At 40.4% G+C, this 13,746-nt stretch overlaps 2 protein-coding genes and 1 non-coding gene across 4 annotated transcripts; 1 reads left to right on the plus strand and 2 right to left on the minus strand.

The window, feature by feature from the left end:
- Positions 1–920: 920 nt before the first annotated feature.
- On the minus strand, positions 921–8,469 carry LOC114441217 (TIA1 cytotoxic granule-associated RNA binding protein). Its single transcript, XM_028414020.1, has 12 exons — positions 8,250–8,469; positions 7,402–7,498; positions 7,164–7,262; positions 6,351–6,405; positions 6,072–6,159; positions 4,927–5,002; positions 4,727–4,835; positions 4,540–4,635; positions 4,263–4,347; positions 3,954–4,092; positions 3,694–3,845; positions 921–2,308 (listed from the first exon to the last, which is right to left on the minus strand). The coding sequence occupies exons 1-12, from the start codon at positions 8,276–8,278 to the stop codon at positions 2,170–2,172; spliced, it is 1,164 nt and encodes a 387-aa protein (XP_028269821.1). The 5' UTR covers positions 8,279–8,469; the 3' UTR covers positions 921–2,169.
- A 342-nt stretch (positions 8,470–8,811) lies between these two features.
- On the minus strand, positions 8,812–8,882 carry trnag-ccc (transfer RNA glycine (anticodon CCC)). The gene has a single exon. It is a non-coding gene; the product is annotated as a tRNA-Gly (tRNA).
- Positions 8,883–9,348: 466 nt separating this feature from the next.
- rchy1 (ring finger and CHY zinc finger domain containing 1) lies at positions 9,349–12,411 on the plus strand. Of its 2 annotated transcripts, none has more exons than XM_028414436.1 (9): positions 9,349–9,423; positions 9,914–10,033; positions 10,122–10,237; positions 10,428–10,506; positions 10,617–10,661; positions 10,748–10,806; positions 11,029–11,058; positions 11,442–11,562; positions 11,647–12,411. In XM_028414436.1, the coding sequence occupies exons 1-9, from the start codon at positions 9,373–9,375 to the stop codon at positions 11,875–11,877; spliced, it is 852 nt and encodes a 283-aa protein (XP_028270237.1). In that variant the 5' UTR covers positions 9,349–9,372; the 3' UTR covers positions 11,878–12,411. The 2 variants fall into 2 exon arrangements, with proteins under 2 accessions (XP_028270237.1, XP_028270236.1); XM_028414435.1 differs by having other exon boundaries at positions 9,376–9,402.
- The last annotated feature ends 1,335 nt before the right edge of the window (positions 12,412–13,746 follow it).

The following is a 13,746-nucleotide window of genomic DNA, read 5'->3' on the forward strand; positions in this document are numbered from 1 at the left end:
AGTCCATACAATAATATCTGTATGAAATCCATGTTGCACTCATGTGTAATATATACTGTAAAACTTCATTGTTAAATTTACCTTAATTTTATATCATGAATTTCTTTGAATTTCATGGCATCCACTTCCTGCAATTTAAATTTAAAATTGCAATTCTGCTTCCTGTTTGAATTTTCAATTCAAATTCAAATTCATAAATTGAATTAGAATTTAGGGGCCATTCTCAACTCAATTCTGAATTTTGTACAACCCTGGTTGGTACACGTATGTATCACCTCCAGTCGCACAAAAAAGTCTCTTGGACCGCCCCCTCCAAACCCAACAGGAAGTCTTCCATCTACAATTTTGTGGTTATTTTTGCCTATTTCTGCCCCTCCTACAAAATTCCTCATGACAATTTTACCAATTAAGCTGAACTTCACTGTGTCCACTCAGGACACCATAGGGAATAGAAGCATCCCGAAACTCTTTCGAGAGTATGACGGTGTAGCCAGGGCACTGCCACAAAGTTGACCCTTCACCATTACACAGGAAATAACTGTGTAATTGTTTGCAGTACCAGACACATGCTTCATCCAATGTGGACAAAATGACAGTACTTACAGTACTGCTGAGCATCAGAGTCTGAACAGATAGATGTGCTAATATGATGATAGAGCCATAGCACCACCTACCGGCAGCTGGAAGTGTCTCTTGTATACATGTTTTTTGGTGCTTTTTTGCAGCATTTTTTAATATTAAGACATTTTATTAAAATGGAATTGTTATAAACACATTTAAAGCTATTTTTTACTTGCAATGTAAGTATCAACAGTCTTATTTTGGACCTCTGGAATTCAGTTCTCATGTGTATTTTATGATTTAATCATCTATATAGTACATTAAACACATTTCCCTGAAGAAAGGATACAAACACAAAGTGTGGTTTATGTGCATTAGCATTTTAATTGGACAAAGCAAGAAAACATTGATTACAGTAGCAGAGTCATCAGTTCTCAGGGCTAACACCTTTCTAAACAAAAGGGTCTGTAGGCACTGCCTAATTAAAAAGAGTATCTTATCAGCTAAAAGAAACCAGCTCTATAAGGCAACAGTTACAATGTAGGCCTCCCAATTTCTCTGGAAAAAAGAGCAAGTGTAAAGGTTGAATTCACTCAGATTTCTGATATAAAATACTGCAGTTTCAATAGATATTTAAAAAACATCAGAAGTGTCAAACATGATGACCTCTCAACATTTGAATTGTGTTAAATTTTAAATATGCACTGCATGGCAATGCCATTTATCCCTGCATGGAAGAATCGTGTGTCGCACTGTGCCAGTGTCACGTTTGATAGCGCCACTCTGCTACGTACAATGTTGGAGTTAACTGTCGAGTTATCAAAACAAAACAAAAAATGGAAGCAAGCACCCACAGTTAACAGTAGCATTTTACTTACATTGTTTCAAATGAATGGTTATTTACACATGGCGAAAAGATTTGAGGCTGTCTTGAAAGATATGAAGGAGAAATGGAATGCAAAAAAAAAAGAAGGAAACACTCTTGGTAGTCAAATTTGTCTAGCAAGTACAAGAGAGGAAAAACTGTGCAATATTTATCTGCCCTTACAGAGAAACAGCAGTGGCAACAATCCCTGCAATTGATTTTAATCCAAGAGAAAATGAGAACAAATTAAACTGATTTCCATTCCTCAAATAAGAACTGATGTTTATAACTTAGCATGACTCAGAATTTAACAGTTTCTTTGAAAAAAAAAAAATGACAGACCTCTCAGCGGCTGTCTATGAAGATGTGAAAATGGAAGCAATTTGTAAAACCCAGAAAAGAAAATTCCAAAAGTGTCTCTTTTACAGTTTATACTCATTTACAGTTAACTTAAAATGGTAAGAGCCCTGGTTCGTGGCCAGTCCTGCCTACCACAAAGGGTGTGAATACCTGTGTGGGTCAAATCACTGCTCCCTGGCTCCCGTTACCTCAACCCCCTCCCTCCCCAATGAAATCCCATTTACATCTCTCAGACGTCAACCTTCTCATTAGGTTCCACATCCCAGTAAAAAGTCTTAGTCCTGCCACAAATGGAGGCGGTGTTACACAGCCCCGCGGGGCACCGTACAGCCAATTAGAGGCTGATGGTTGGAAAAAAAAAAATATCCCACCCTGCCCACTTATCAGTGTGTGGGGTATCCTGCGGCTCCCATACCGGGCTGGTTGGCTAGCATAGTCCCATTCAATCCCTGTGTAGGCTCCATAACCCCACCGTTACTGATGGGGCTCATGCCAGTCCACCCAGCACTGGCCGGTAAATGACTGCAAAAAAACGAGGTAAAGACAGAGAGAGAGAGAGACAGAGAGAGAGAAAAAGACAAAATGCCAGCAGGTTAGAGGAGACAAGGCGAAAGGGAGCCAAAAGGACGTTTGTATTAGAGCTACTAGAATCTGGACAGGCTAGTATCAGAATAAGAAGGCAAACAGAGTTATCAGAGGTTGTGAGGAAGGCTGGCTAATAATCAAGCTAGCAAAAAAAATAGAAAGTGTAGAATTCTTTGGAGGAACCAAAGAAAAGTGGTGTTTGATTATATATGGGTGGACAAGCAGACAAAGAGCGTACAGGCTAAGCGCAGCAAGCTAAATATTCCTCTATACCCCCCCACCCAACTGTTGATAAACATAAAGCAGCTGTAACCAGCCTGCAGAGTAATGAGCCACACTGTAAAACATGTAGACCATCTTCATTTGTTTTTATATATTTGGCCACAAAGTATAACAAAGTCATACATTTCTTACCTAATTCACATGATGTATATAAAGACTTTTCTCATTCAGGCCTAAGACTAAAGTTCAGTGTGGAGATTAGACAGCTTATACAGGCTAAGGTTTTATCTTCAAATTTCAAGTCAAGAGAGGCCGAGCCTCTGTCTTAGGAATTGTGCATTCACTGTACATTTGATCATCAAGCACAGTCTATCGACACAGCTGTTCACCAAGGATGTGGGACTGTCAGCATACATAGTCTGTCTACATAAAACAAAACCTGATGACCTACAACTGATATTTGACATGTCTCACTGTGGTATACAAATCAAATCACCAGTAAAATGAATTCAAAAGAAAATAATGTAAGAAACTACAACAGAAAAACAACTGAAGAGCCTTAAAGAAGTACGTAGTAGTTCTAAACACACTAGGCAATCTTACACAAAGGGAGAGCCATTCTTCTTCAGCATGCTGTGCCTAGGTGTGAAAACATGACTCTGAGCATATAGATGTTTTTGAGTTAAATCAATTTAGTTTTTAATCTTGAAATGATTGAAATTCAAAACGTTGCATTTATTTGCCTTAAGAAAGATATGAACTGCTTGGAGCTATCATGGGCTGTAAATGAAAGTAACATAACATTTTGGGACAAAAGCCTTCAGGTACTAGGATCTGCTGTGCACAGTAAGCAATGATGACACGCTGATTAATAACAAAATGAAAACTTCAGATAGTTCTGTGTGTGTGTATGCTTTTTTCCCCCTCAATCTTCGTAAGTTGAGGAGGAAGAAGATGAGATGGGAGAGAGGGAGGCCATAGCTCCCTTCTGTGGCCAAAGCTGGCTCTCGCTGCCCCGGTCTTGAAGGGGAACTCTGATGAAGTTGGAGGAGGAGGAAGAGGCGGTGAAGGGGGAGCGCTGTGCAGACCGTGCTACTTACTTGAAGCCCTGCTGGTTCCAGGCCTGGCCATAGACACCGTAGGTGGGGACCTGCCACCCATTGGGGACGTACTGGCTGATCTGGGGCCCATTGCCGTACCACTGGCCCCACTGGCCATAGGGCTGGGGAGCAGCGAAGCCCATCTTGTTTTGCTGCAGGGTACAGCATGTAAAGTTGGACTTAATGACACAGACTTTGGTTTTAATCGGTACCTAAATGCTGCATTCATCAAACAGAATTTACACTGCATGCATCCTTACCTGGGGCATGGACATCTGCTGCATTGAGTTCATCATGTCCGGGGTCTCTTTACCCCAGGAACATTTGACTATGTGGCCCTCTATTGAAGAGCCATTCACTGACACAATGGCATGGGCTGCTGACTCATGGGAGTTAAACCTGGACAAAACAGAGGGAGAGGGAGAGGGAATCATCACCCCCATTTCACAGCAACAGTGAAAAGACTCACAAGTGGATATGATGCATGCAACTGATACCTTCAAATATGACAGTGAACTATAGTTAGCATCGGTATCATGTGCTCTTGAAAGAGGAATGTTTTGACCCACCTGACAAATGAATAGCCTTTGTCTGGAAACACTCTGACTTCCATGATTTGTCCAAATGGAGAGAATGTCTGTCTCATCAGTTGCTCTGAAAGCAAAGCAGGAAGTAAATGTTACATACAGTTTTATATGGGTTGAAGTGTCATGAAGAACCTTCCATACGTTTTGATATCCAAGCATCCATTACTTTATTATGTTAACAAAATATTCTTTGTCAGCAAGTGATTCTTTATTAAGATGTTTACTCTTGATTGATTGCTGTAAAAATGGTTGTAAGTACCTGTCAGTCCTGTGCTGACTCCTCCACAGTACACAGTGCAGTTACTGGGGCTGGACTGATTCACTACTTCATCAAAGCATAGGTGCTTAGAGTTATCTGGCAAGAGAAGAAGAGAGTGCTACTGTGAATGTGCCACTCCACAAAGCACTAATTATTTGCGTGCATGCATATATTTTTCACAACTCACTTTCATGGGTGGTCTTTGGGGCAGGAGGCTTTCGTGTGGCCCAGTTAGTTCGAATCTGTCTGCCTCCTAACCACTGACCCCCCATGTGCTGAATGGCGTTTTCTGCATCCTAGAAGAAAGAACACACCTTGTTATTCCCTTGACCTGGAGCCTAATTTCATAAATGTGCAAGGAGTATTAGCACGATGATGCTTGCGTACCCATTTGTTGAAGAAAGACACAAAGCCATAGCCTTTAGATTTCCCTGTGGCCATGTCTTTCACAACACGAGCATCTCTGTGGACAATAAGACCATAGCAGCACATCAGAAACATGTAGGACAACACAGGTCTATTCTGTCAAGTGTCAACTAATCTGCTGATTATTGGTTCTATTAATCATTTGTGAAGTTTTTAGGGTGGAAAAAAGAAAAATTCCTCACAATATCCATTTTGTCTTGAGTTTCATGGTTGGCCAAAACTAGGGAATAATCACATTTAAGAAACAGGAGTCCATTTGTTTTAATGACTTGATCAAACAACTTAAGTATGTTTGGTTAATAAATTGATGATTAAACTTTAAACTGTCTCAAATGAAATCTTAAATCTCTGCTCAGGCCCACTCAGAACTCAGAAGTAAACCTACAAGTTTCTTCTATCAACCACCATGTTTTAGTGGAATGCGGCAGGAATGCACAACACATTATTTCCTGGTACAACAATTACAGCACAGTCTGTATTTTGAGTCCATTTTTACTCAAACTAATTTGATCCATGCGCTCTTTAAAGGTTAAGTGCCAATCACATGATATGTGACTCAGGACAAAAGCTTTCCCTGTTTACTGTGCATTGAAAAGACTGCACAGAAATATGTGTCAAATGTCATTACATGTGTCTCAATCACGTAGCATTAACAATAGCAAAGCTAGCTGGCTAACAGCTTCTCCTCAATTGCTTATTTTGTTAAATGATTCTGTTTATTATACCTTAATCTTAAATGGCATTCGGTGTGGATGGCAGGGTAAGAATTTCATTGTACAGGGAAACCTGTTTCCTTACTGTGCATACGACAATGAACACTCTGAATCTTGAATCTTACAGCAGCCATATACCGGACTGTTACTGAGCTTCAGCTGGTTTTAGATAAGGCCACTATAGAAACTCTGGTTAGGTACTTTTATGAATGAACAGATGAGGAAAGAAGTCAGTTTTAGGAAAGTGTTAATAAGGTCTAGACCACCAGGAGCTGGATATTCTGGAAGAAAAACCAATGTCCTAAACAGGTCACTGCTTACTCTGCCGGGATGTAAATATTTTAATGCTTTATGACATGATACAATTACAGTAAAAATCAATGCAACACTTACGATATCCTGCCAAATGGACCAAAGGCATTTTTGACGTCTTCTGTGGTTATTTCTGGACTGAGGTCTCCAACAAAGACATGAAAGTGATCTGCAGGAAAGAATAGCATGTAATATGTTACAATGCAAACTCACAGCGCCATGTCCACCGTTACTTCCTGTCTGGAGTGAAATGCACTTAAATGTCTCGTGTAATGTGATCTTCTATCTTTCCAGTTTATCAACATGTCTGGACTGAATCAAACGTTTTAATAACAAAAGGTGCAAAGCCCTCATACTTACTACTTGTGTCTTTTTTCTGACTACTTGGCGTTGTGGCCCAGTTGACTTTGACCTCCTGCAGAGAAGGGCAGAGAAAGAACAAGCCAGGTGGGGTATGTTTACATCATTTAGTGATCTCCACTGTAAATGTGAAGAACTTAACAGCAAAGTAAAAAGGAATGTACAATCAGATGTCAGATTAATGTGCCGTTTCCCCTTAACACTCCCTTTAAGCGGTTTAAGTAACAAAACCCGTAAATATGGATTATCAAATCTTTAGTTTTCAGTTATTTTAACAGAAACCATTGGTATAATAAAACAGGAGGCATCTATGCAATTTAATAAAAGACATTAGCCAATAACAATAAATGCAAATATATTAGAATACAGCTCACCTAGAGTGTTTGCTTAGTTCAGTGCCACAGCCATTTGGATTTCATGTCCTCAGACTGAACTCATTACACTATCTAGCACATTTTAATATAATTTTATCAGGCCCAGTGGTCTTTTAAATGATGCAGATTAAAAAGGTAATGGTTTGCTCTGCTGTTCTAGATAACCACTTTATCCTGACTTTGCTTGAACCATTTAAGCTGCATAAGAGCAGATAGCACTTACAAAGCACAACAGCACATCATGTTTCCTGACCGTTCCTGATCTTCTTGATCATCTGAAATGTTCAAGATCTTTGTTTCCAGCAATTTTCTCTCCTAATCTAGAACTCTAGCCATTTTATAGAACATAAATGCAGAGAGGCGACTTTTATTTTTATTTAAACAAAGCACACAACACACAGTTCCCATCCCCACTCACCCTGTAGACACGATAGCTTACCTTACCCATTATTTTCCTTCCATTCATGGCTGCCAATGAGGCAGCAGCATGCCTGTGGTCATAGAACTCCACAAAGCAGTATGGATCATTTCCAGCCGTCTGTCAATGAGAAAACAAGTTTGGTATGAAGTTATTTCAATCACTGAAGGCGACAAGGGCCACTTGTTATATTTTGAATTAACCTTTCAGACTCCTGTTGTCAAACCATTTAAAGTATATCAAAAGGAGTAACACTCACATCAACTATCATTTTACAGCTCTTGCAGGGTCCTATCTGTGTGAAAACCTGCAGAATGAGCGGCTCGGTGACATCCCTGGACAGATTCCCCACATACCTGCAAAGAAGAAAAGATGAGGGAACTGAGTCTTTTGTCAAACAGGAAGTAGCATGCAAACAAAGGCTAGTTCACAGGGCTAGCTACAACCCACAACAATTCCTTATATCAACATAAAATTATTCAGAAAATAGTAATAAATACTACAAACGATTGTCCGTGTTTTACACAAACAAGTCAAGTATGGTCACCCCCTACACTGGAGCTGTCCCGTGTCGTCTCTCCGAGCGTTGACGTGGCTTGTCTGCCAGCTAGCTAGCTAGCTAGCTAAAGACACTGCTAGCCGGTTCAAACGGGCCTCAGACTAAGAGTGTTGGCAGCTAAAAGTACTTCACAGCATTAATCATTCCTCACCAAAGCCTTCTTTATGCCTTTCTATTGCTGGCAGTGTGTGTAAAACAAACGAGTTTATAAGAAAACGTTTGCATTTTAAAATAAGTTAGATGCTAGGTGTATTAGCATCTTTAGATAGCAGTAGCTAGCCACTCAGTTTCATTTTCAGGCGACTTACGGTTCCGTCTATTTATATAGCAAAATCAACTTCATGTTCATAACGACGCTTCTTTTTGTTGTACCACACTTAGTTATAGAAATATCGACATTAAACAACAATGCAACTTAAGTAATTGTGTGTGAGAGAATGACATTGTTTTAGTTTTTAATTGAAACAACAACGTGGAAACATTTCGGACGCGCTGTACTAGACGAAGCCTTTCCATTCCAGGACATAGACAGAGCCACTGTTACTCACAAGGTTTTGGGTTGATCGTCCTCCATCATCAAGGTTTAGTGGTCGCGTCCTGAGAGGCCTTTAATCCAATGACATACAAATGGTTTGTGCTGGACGTGAGCGACCGCGAACGTTAAGGCTATATATTCTATTTAATAATAAATCCGTGGCCGATACTGCTCTCACACACACCGCAGACAGTCTGATGCAAACAATAGGAAGTTGAAGATGGCGGAGGAGCGGCGTCAGCAGCGTCAACCTGCGCGCTGTAATGAAGCCAAAATCAAGCGCTCCTGCTCCTACACAAAGATGTGCCTCCACATCTGTATGGCGTGAGCTGCGCACACAGGCAGTTTAGACTCACTTTGCAGAGATCTGTGGAATTATATTTTACCAGTTCGTGTGTCTTAATGTGTTAGTTAGGGAAAATACTAGCTCGACACATCTGGGGATGGCTTGTATGTGAAAACGCCTGTAAAGTGTACATTTTAATTATGTTGTTAGAATTGTTTCCATTACATCAGGTTCAACAAATATGTGTTTATGATTATATTTAGTAGTTTATTTATTGGCCAAAATAACGTGCGCCGCCCGGGAATCGAACCCGGGTCGCAAGAATGGGAATCTTGCATGATACCACTACACCAGCGGCGCCGTTAGAAGAACGGGATGGAGCGCCTACCATTAAGGCGAGGTGATGAAATAGTATAACATCACTTATTTTGAGTAATAAAGTCAAAATAAAAGTGAAAAAAAGTGTCATGTCAGTATGGGGATTCACATTACTAGGAATTTGCCTTAGTGCTTGGTGCATACATAAAAACATATAATAATTAACATGAGTTGGATAGATATATTCAAAAAATAAACAATTCCTCTGTAGGAGGAAGGGGACCTAATGTTAGAATTTCATCTATAGATCAGCATTAATGTTTTACTTAATAAAACAGATTTTAAACTGTTTAATTTAGTTTGACTCTTTCCCGCTGTTTTCCTTCACAAGCAATCAATGAACAGTTGTGCTTTACAGTCGGATACACTGGGTGACGTTGTGCTGTTTAACGTTTGTTTCTGAACCGCAAATACTCACGAAGAAGAAGAAGAAAGCACTGCACGCGAAGAAGAGCCTCACTTTGGAGGAAACATGGCTTCCCCTGCTGGTTGTGAGCATTATGTACGCAGTTGCTTATTGAAAGTGAGTTGAATTTGTGAAGTATTTTGCGTGTATTTACCTTTCATATAAAACAGAGGTATACGGGCCTTGAATATACCCTTTGTCGCTTTGCTATAACGAGCAGTGCGTCTGTATCGCTCTGGTAGCTATTACACACAGCTGGCTAGTTAGCTAGCCGAGTAACTACAACGTATAACCGTTACTGTCTTTGATTTGTTTCTCGGTTTGCTACACAACATTGGAGAGGGATGGGGCTTTTAAGGTTTAATAAATATTTGTTTTTTTTTAATCACATAACATGTGGTCGGACGCCATACGGACTAGCTATTTGTTTTATTTAAGTATTAAACACCTTGTAATAATGTATTTTATATACCAATATATAAACACATTATTCATTGTCATTAACATCGTATTGTCCAGGCTACGTGGAGGCATTGGCATAACCTGTGATAAGTCTATGTTTGACATATATCATCAACTTGTAACGCCTTGTTTCTACGTACTGCAGGCACCTTGCTGTGGTAAACTGTATGTCTGCCGGCTGTGCCACGATGCAGAGGAGAACCACCAGATGGACCGGTTTAAAGTCACAGAGGTGATGTGCTCCGAGTGTCAGACTCTGCAGCAGGTAACCGAGCCGCTTGTTCTTTATGTCGTGTGTGCATGTGTTGTGTGTGGCTCACATTGAGGATTAAACATGCTCTTCACTCGTCTAGGCACAGCAGACGTGTCAGCATTGTCATGCGCAGTTTGGAGAGTATTACTGTGACATTTGTCACTTGTTTGACAAGGATAAGAAGCAGTACCACTGTCAGCCTTGTGGAATATGCAGGTGAGATATAGTGAAGAGTTTAACCAGAGTCTTTATATAACTAAGCAGAAGGTATTATTTTATGTGGAATGTGCAGTTTCATCTAAATCTGTTCTTGTTACAGTAACTCAGTTTCGGTCATATGTTTGTTTTGTTATTCTGAGGAATGCAGTACTCCTTGTTTTAAGTTTTGAATCTGTCATGTCTTTAGGATTGGCCCCAGGGAAAAATACTTCCACTGTCAGAAGTGCAATCTGTGTTTAGCTCAGGATCTGCGAGGAAACCACAAGGTGATTATTTCTCTGTGCCAGTTCACAACCCCCTCATCAACTTGTGTTATTATTGATACGCAAGTCAAAGTTTTCAGTGCTTTAACTACCTATTCTTTGTTATATTTCAGTGTGTCGAAAATGTGTCAAGGCAGAACTGCCCAGTGTGTATGGAGGTAAAAACAGTGTACATCAGGAAAGAGCGACTTTGTGTTTGCCTGTAAACTTTTCTCGACATTGTGATGTGTTTTATTTGGTACAGGATATTCACACATCCAGAATTGGAGCTCATGTTCTTCTATGTGGCCATCTTTTGCACAAGTATGACTCTTGTCTTGTCTGAATACTGGTATTTATAGGATTGTCCTTTTGTAGTCTAGGATGTATGTACAGATTTATTCCCGTGTGTTCAATGTTTAAAGAAAAATATCTGCAAAATAAAAACAGAAATTATACAATTACAATAAATTAAAAGGTTTTTATTAGAATTTGTAATAAGGTATCTAGCATAAGTTACATTTTTTGTCTGTTTGTTCTCTGCAGGACCTGCTTTGATGACATGATCAGGACAGGGTATGTATAATGAGCCTTCTTCCTGATAACTGTTAAGTTGGGTAAATTTGTTCTTGTTGCAGCTTGTTTTGTAAATGTCAAACCATTGTCAGCTCTGTTTTTTGTAATCAGAGTAGGCTTTTCCCCCCAGGAGGAGTTCTCCTGAATCACTTGGTTTTAGCTACACTTCCCTATCGGTATGCAGGTGCATGACCAAAACAAAAAAGACTACGGAGGTTCTGTAATGCGCTCTATCACTGCAGCTAAATTATGTTTGCCATGGTTCCATAATAAGTCTGGGTTAGGTGATGTTATTACAGAAGTCGGTCAGCCACAGGTGGTGTGAGAAACCTTGTTGCTACAGGGCACTGAATGAGATTCTACAATTGTTCTATTTGTTTCAGAGCATACCGCTGCCCTCTGTGTATGCACTCTGCTTGGAACATGGAGGACCACTGGGATCAGATTGACAAAGAGATCGCTCAGTCTCCAATGCCCACTGAATACCAGGGTACTACTGTCAGAGTAAGTGTGTCCATTTTTGCTTTTCACTCAGTCTAATTTGTAGCATTCAGCAAAAATGATTATTGTTTCTCTTCCTCAATATAGATTATATGTAACGACTGCCAAGCTCACTGCATGGTGCCTTTCCATGTGTTGGGGATGAAGTGCAACGGCTGTGGCTCCTACAACACAGCACAGGACGGAGGACTCATCCAGCAGACTCATCAAGAGCAGCAGGAGCAAGAGCAGGAGCAGGAGCAGGACTCTGAGAATGAGACGGAAACAGACACAGAGCTGGAGCAGGACCCCCAGCATGAATCTCCCAGGCCTCAGTAGTAACGTTTAGTGTAACAGCAGGGTGAGCCAACAATTCTGGTTTGTACATATTAAAAAAATCTATTTTCTGTACTTGCTAATGCTCTTTGGGACTGGAACCCATCCCAGAATGCACTGGGTGTGATGAAGGGGCCATCTGGGACTACATACCAGTTAAATGTTCTCATTTACAAATTTGTTATAAACTCTTTAAGCCTGAAGTCAACACAATGGTGAGTCACACTGTAACTTCTGTTAATTAAAGACAGATTAAGCAAAAGGGAAGAATTCTGAGGGCAGTTATGCAGGAAAACAAAATCTATTAGAATTTTGATTATCATCAATGATGATATAATTGTATGTGGTTGAAATTTACTGTGTGGGTCTTCAATTTGTTTTGCTGTTTACAATATTGCATTAGAAATATGTTCATGTCGGTTTATATTGTTAAATTCACATGACATGATTCCATCTGCAACACTTGCAGTGTCTACTGCTCATTACCAGTACTGTACATTTCTGCAATGGCTGCTATGATGAATGGCCATAAATTCCAGGATCATTTTTTTTTGTCTTCGGTACTTGCAGATGTTGAGTTTACTAAGCTTAATAGAGACTGTATATCACAAATTAATTAAATAACATTTTACTAAACAACACTGTCTGAACAATTCATTTGATTGAAGATAAAAAAGAGACATTTGTTCACAGTTTCAGTTGAGCTGCTCATGAATACATTTGAGGTGTTCTCAACAGCACTTTAGTAGAAACATTTTAATTGTATTCACATGTAGCTTTCATGTTCCACCACTGAAAGCAGTAAGAGTGCAGTGTAGGATATTTCAACATTGTGTAAATGATGAATAACTGCTTCTGTTACTCAGGCGTCTCCTCTAGGTGCATCCGGCTCAGCAGTCTCTAACTGTAGAGTGAAACAAATGGGAACACCAGTGAGGGTTGTTCCCATGGGGATTGGCAGGGGTGTGCCTGTGAAGAATGACAGAGGTGTTGGTTTGAGGGAAAATGTCGGAAATGGTGGAGTGGTGCCTTGGGGAAATCCTTGGTATGCAGTGCTGGTGACTTGTGGTTGACTTGTACCCAGGATGATATCAGTTTGTGTCAGGCCTGGGTGCAGCGAGGGCTCTGTGTCTGGTAGAACAAGAACAGTGTCTGAATTAAGTGCAGGATCAGAGTCGGGCATGTCCTGAGCAATGTCTACACCAGGAGCGCTGTAAGAAGGATCATCAGGCAAAAGGCGTAAAGCATCATTGTCAGTGGAAGTTTGTGGGTCTTCAGGGTCTGGGAGGACTGAAGTGGGTGGAGACGACTCTGTCCCTCCAGTGTCCACTGGGCTGGTCTCCTCTTCAGAGGGCATGTCTGTCTCTGTAAGCGCCGGCTGCAGAGGATCCTGTGAAGGCCCAACATGAGAGGCAGTCTCTTCTGATGAAGTGGACTCACTGGACTCAGATGAGCTGGATGAATCCTCACCTGCATTCAGACAGACCTGATTTATGTAAAAAAAAAAGGGGGGGGGGGTGTTACAAATTTTAGTTACAATATTCTGCAGTAGTAAAATGCAGCAGAGTTAGTGAACTGCTCACAGGTTTAGACTTCGCCGCAGTCACCATGAAGACACTGCAGAGGGTGATCCACAGAACTGACATTGCTGCTTTTCCTGTAAGCAACCATAAGCACTGGTAAACTGCTGGAATACAGATAAAGTGCACTTCTTCACTTCACAAAGAAATTGTGAAGCTTTTACATTTAACATTTTACCAGAGAGCTGTCTACTAAGGTCACTACTCACCTTAGCTGAAATATTTAATCCTAAGACAAAGGCCCGTTAAAAAACTTCTAACAAAAAGTCTAGACTTAAAAAGAATATCATGT

Source organism: Parambassis ranga, chromosome 9 (genome assembly GCF_900634625.1).
Source record: "Parambassis ranga chromosome 9, fParRan2.1, whole genome shotgun sequence".
Taxonomy (NCBI): domain Eukaryota; kingdom Metazoa; phylum Chordata; class Actinopteri; family Ambassidae; genus Parambassis; species Parambassis ranga.

Excerpts from the sequence above, each read along its gene's own strand:
- LOC114441217 (XM_028414020.1), bottom strand. The coding sequence starts at position 8,278 with ATGATGGAGGACGATCAACCCAAAACCTT. Across the intron at positions 7,499-8,249 it reads GACGATCAACCCAAAACCTT|GTATGTGGGGAATCTGTCCA; the intron begins GTGAGTAACAGT and ends TCTTCTTTGCAG. Across the intron at positions 4,093-4,262 it reads AAAGGCTATTCATTTGTCAG|GTTTAACTCCCATGAGTCAG; the intron begins GTGGGTCAAAAC and ends TGTTTTGTCCAG.
- rchy1 (XM_028414436.1), top strand. The coding sequence starts at position 9,373 with ATGGCTTCCCCTGCTGGTTGTGAGCATTATGTACGCAGTTGCTTATTG. Across the intron at positions 10,238-10,427 it reads CAGCCTTGTGGAATATGCAG|GATTGGCCCCAGGGAAAAAT; the intron begins GTGAGATATAGT and ends TCATGTCTTTAG. Across the intron at positions 10,807-11,028 it reads TGTGGCCATCTTTTGCACAA|GACCTGCTTTGATGACATGA; the intron begins GTATGACTCTTG and ends TGTTCTCTGCAG.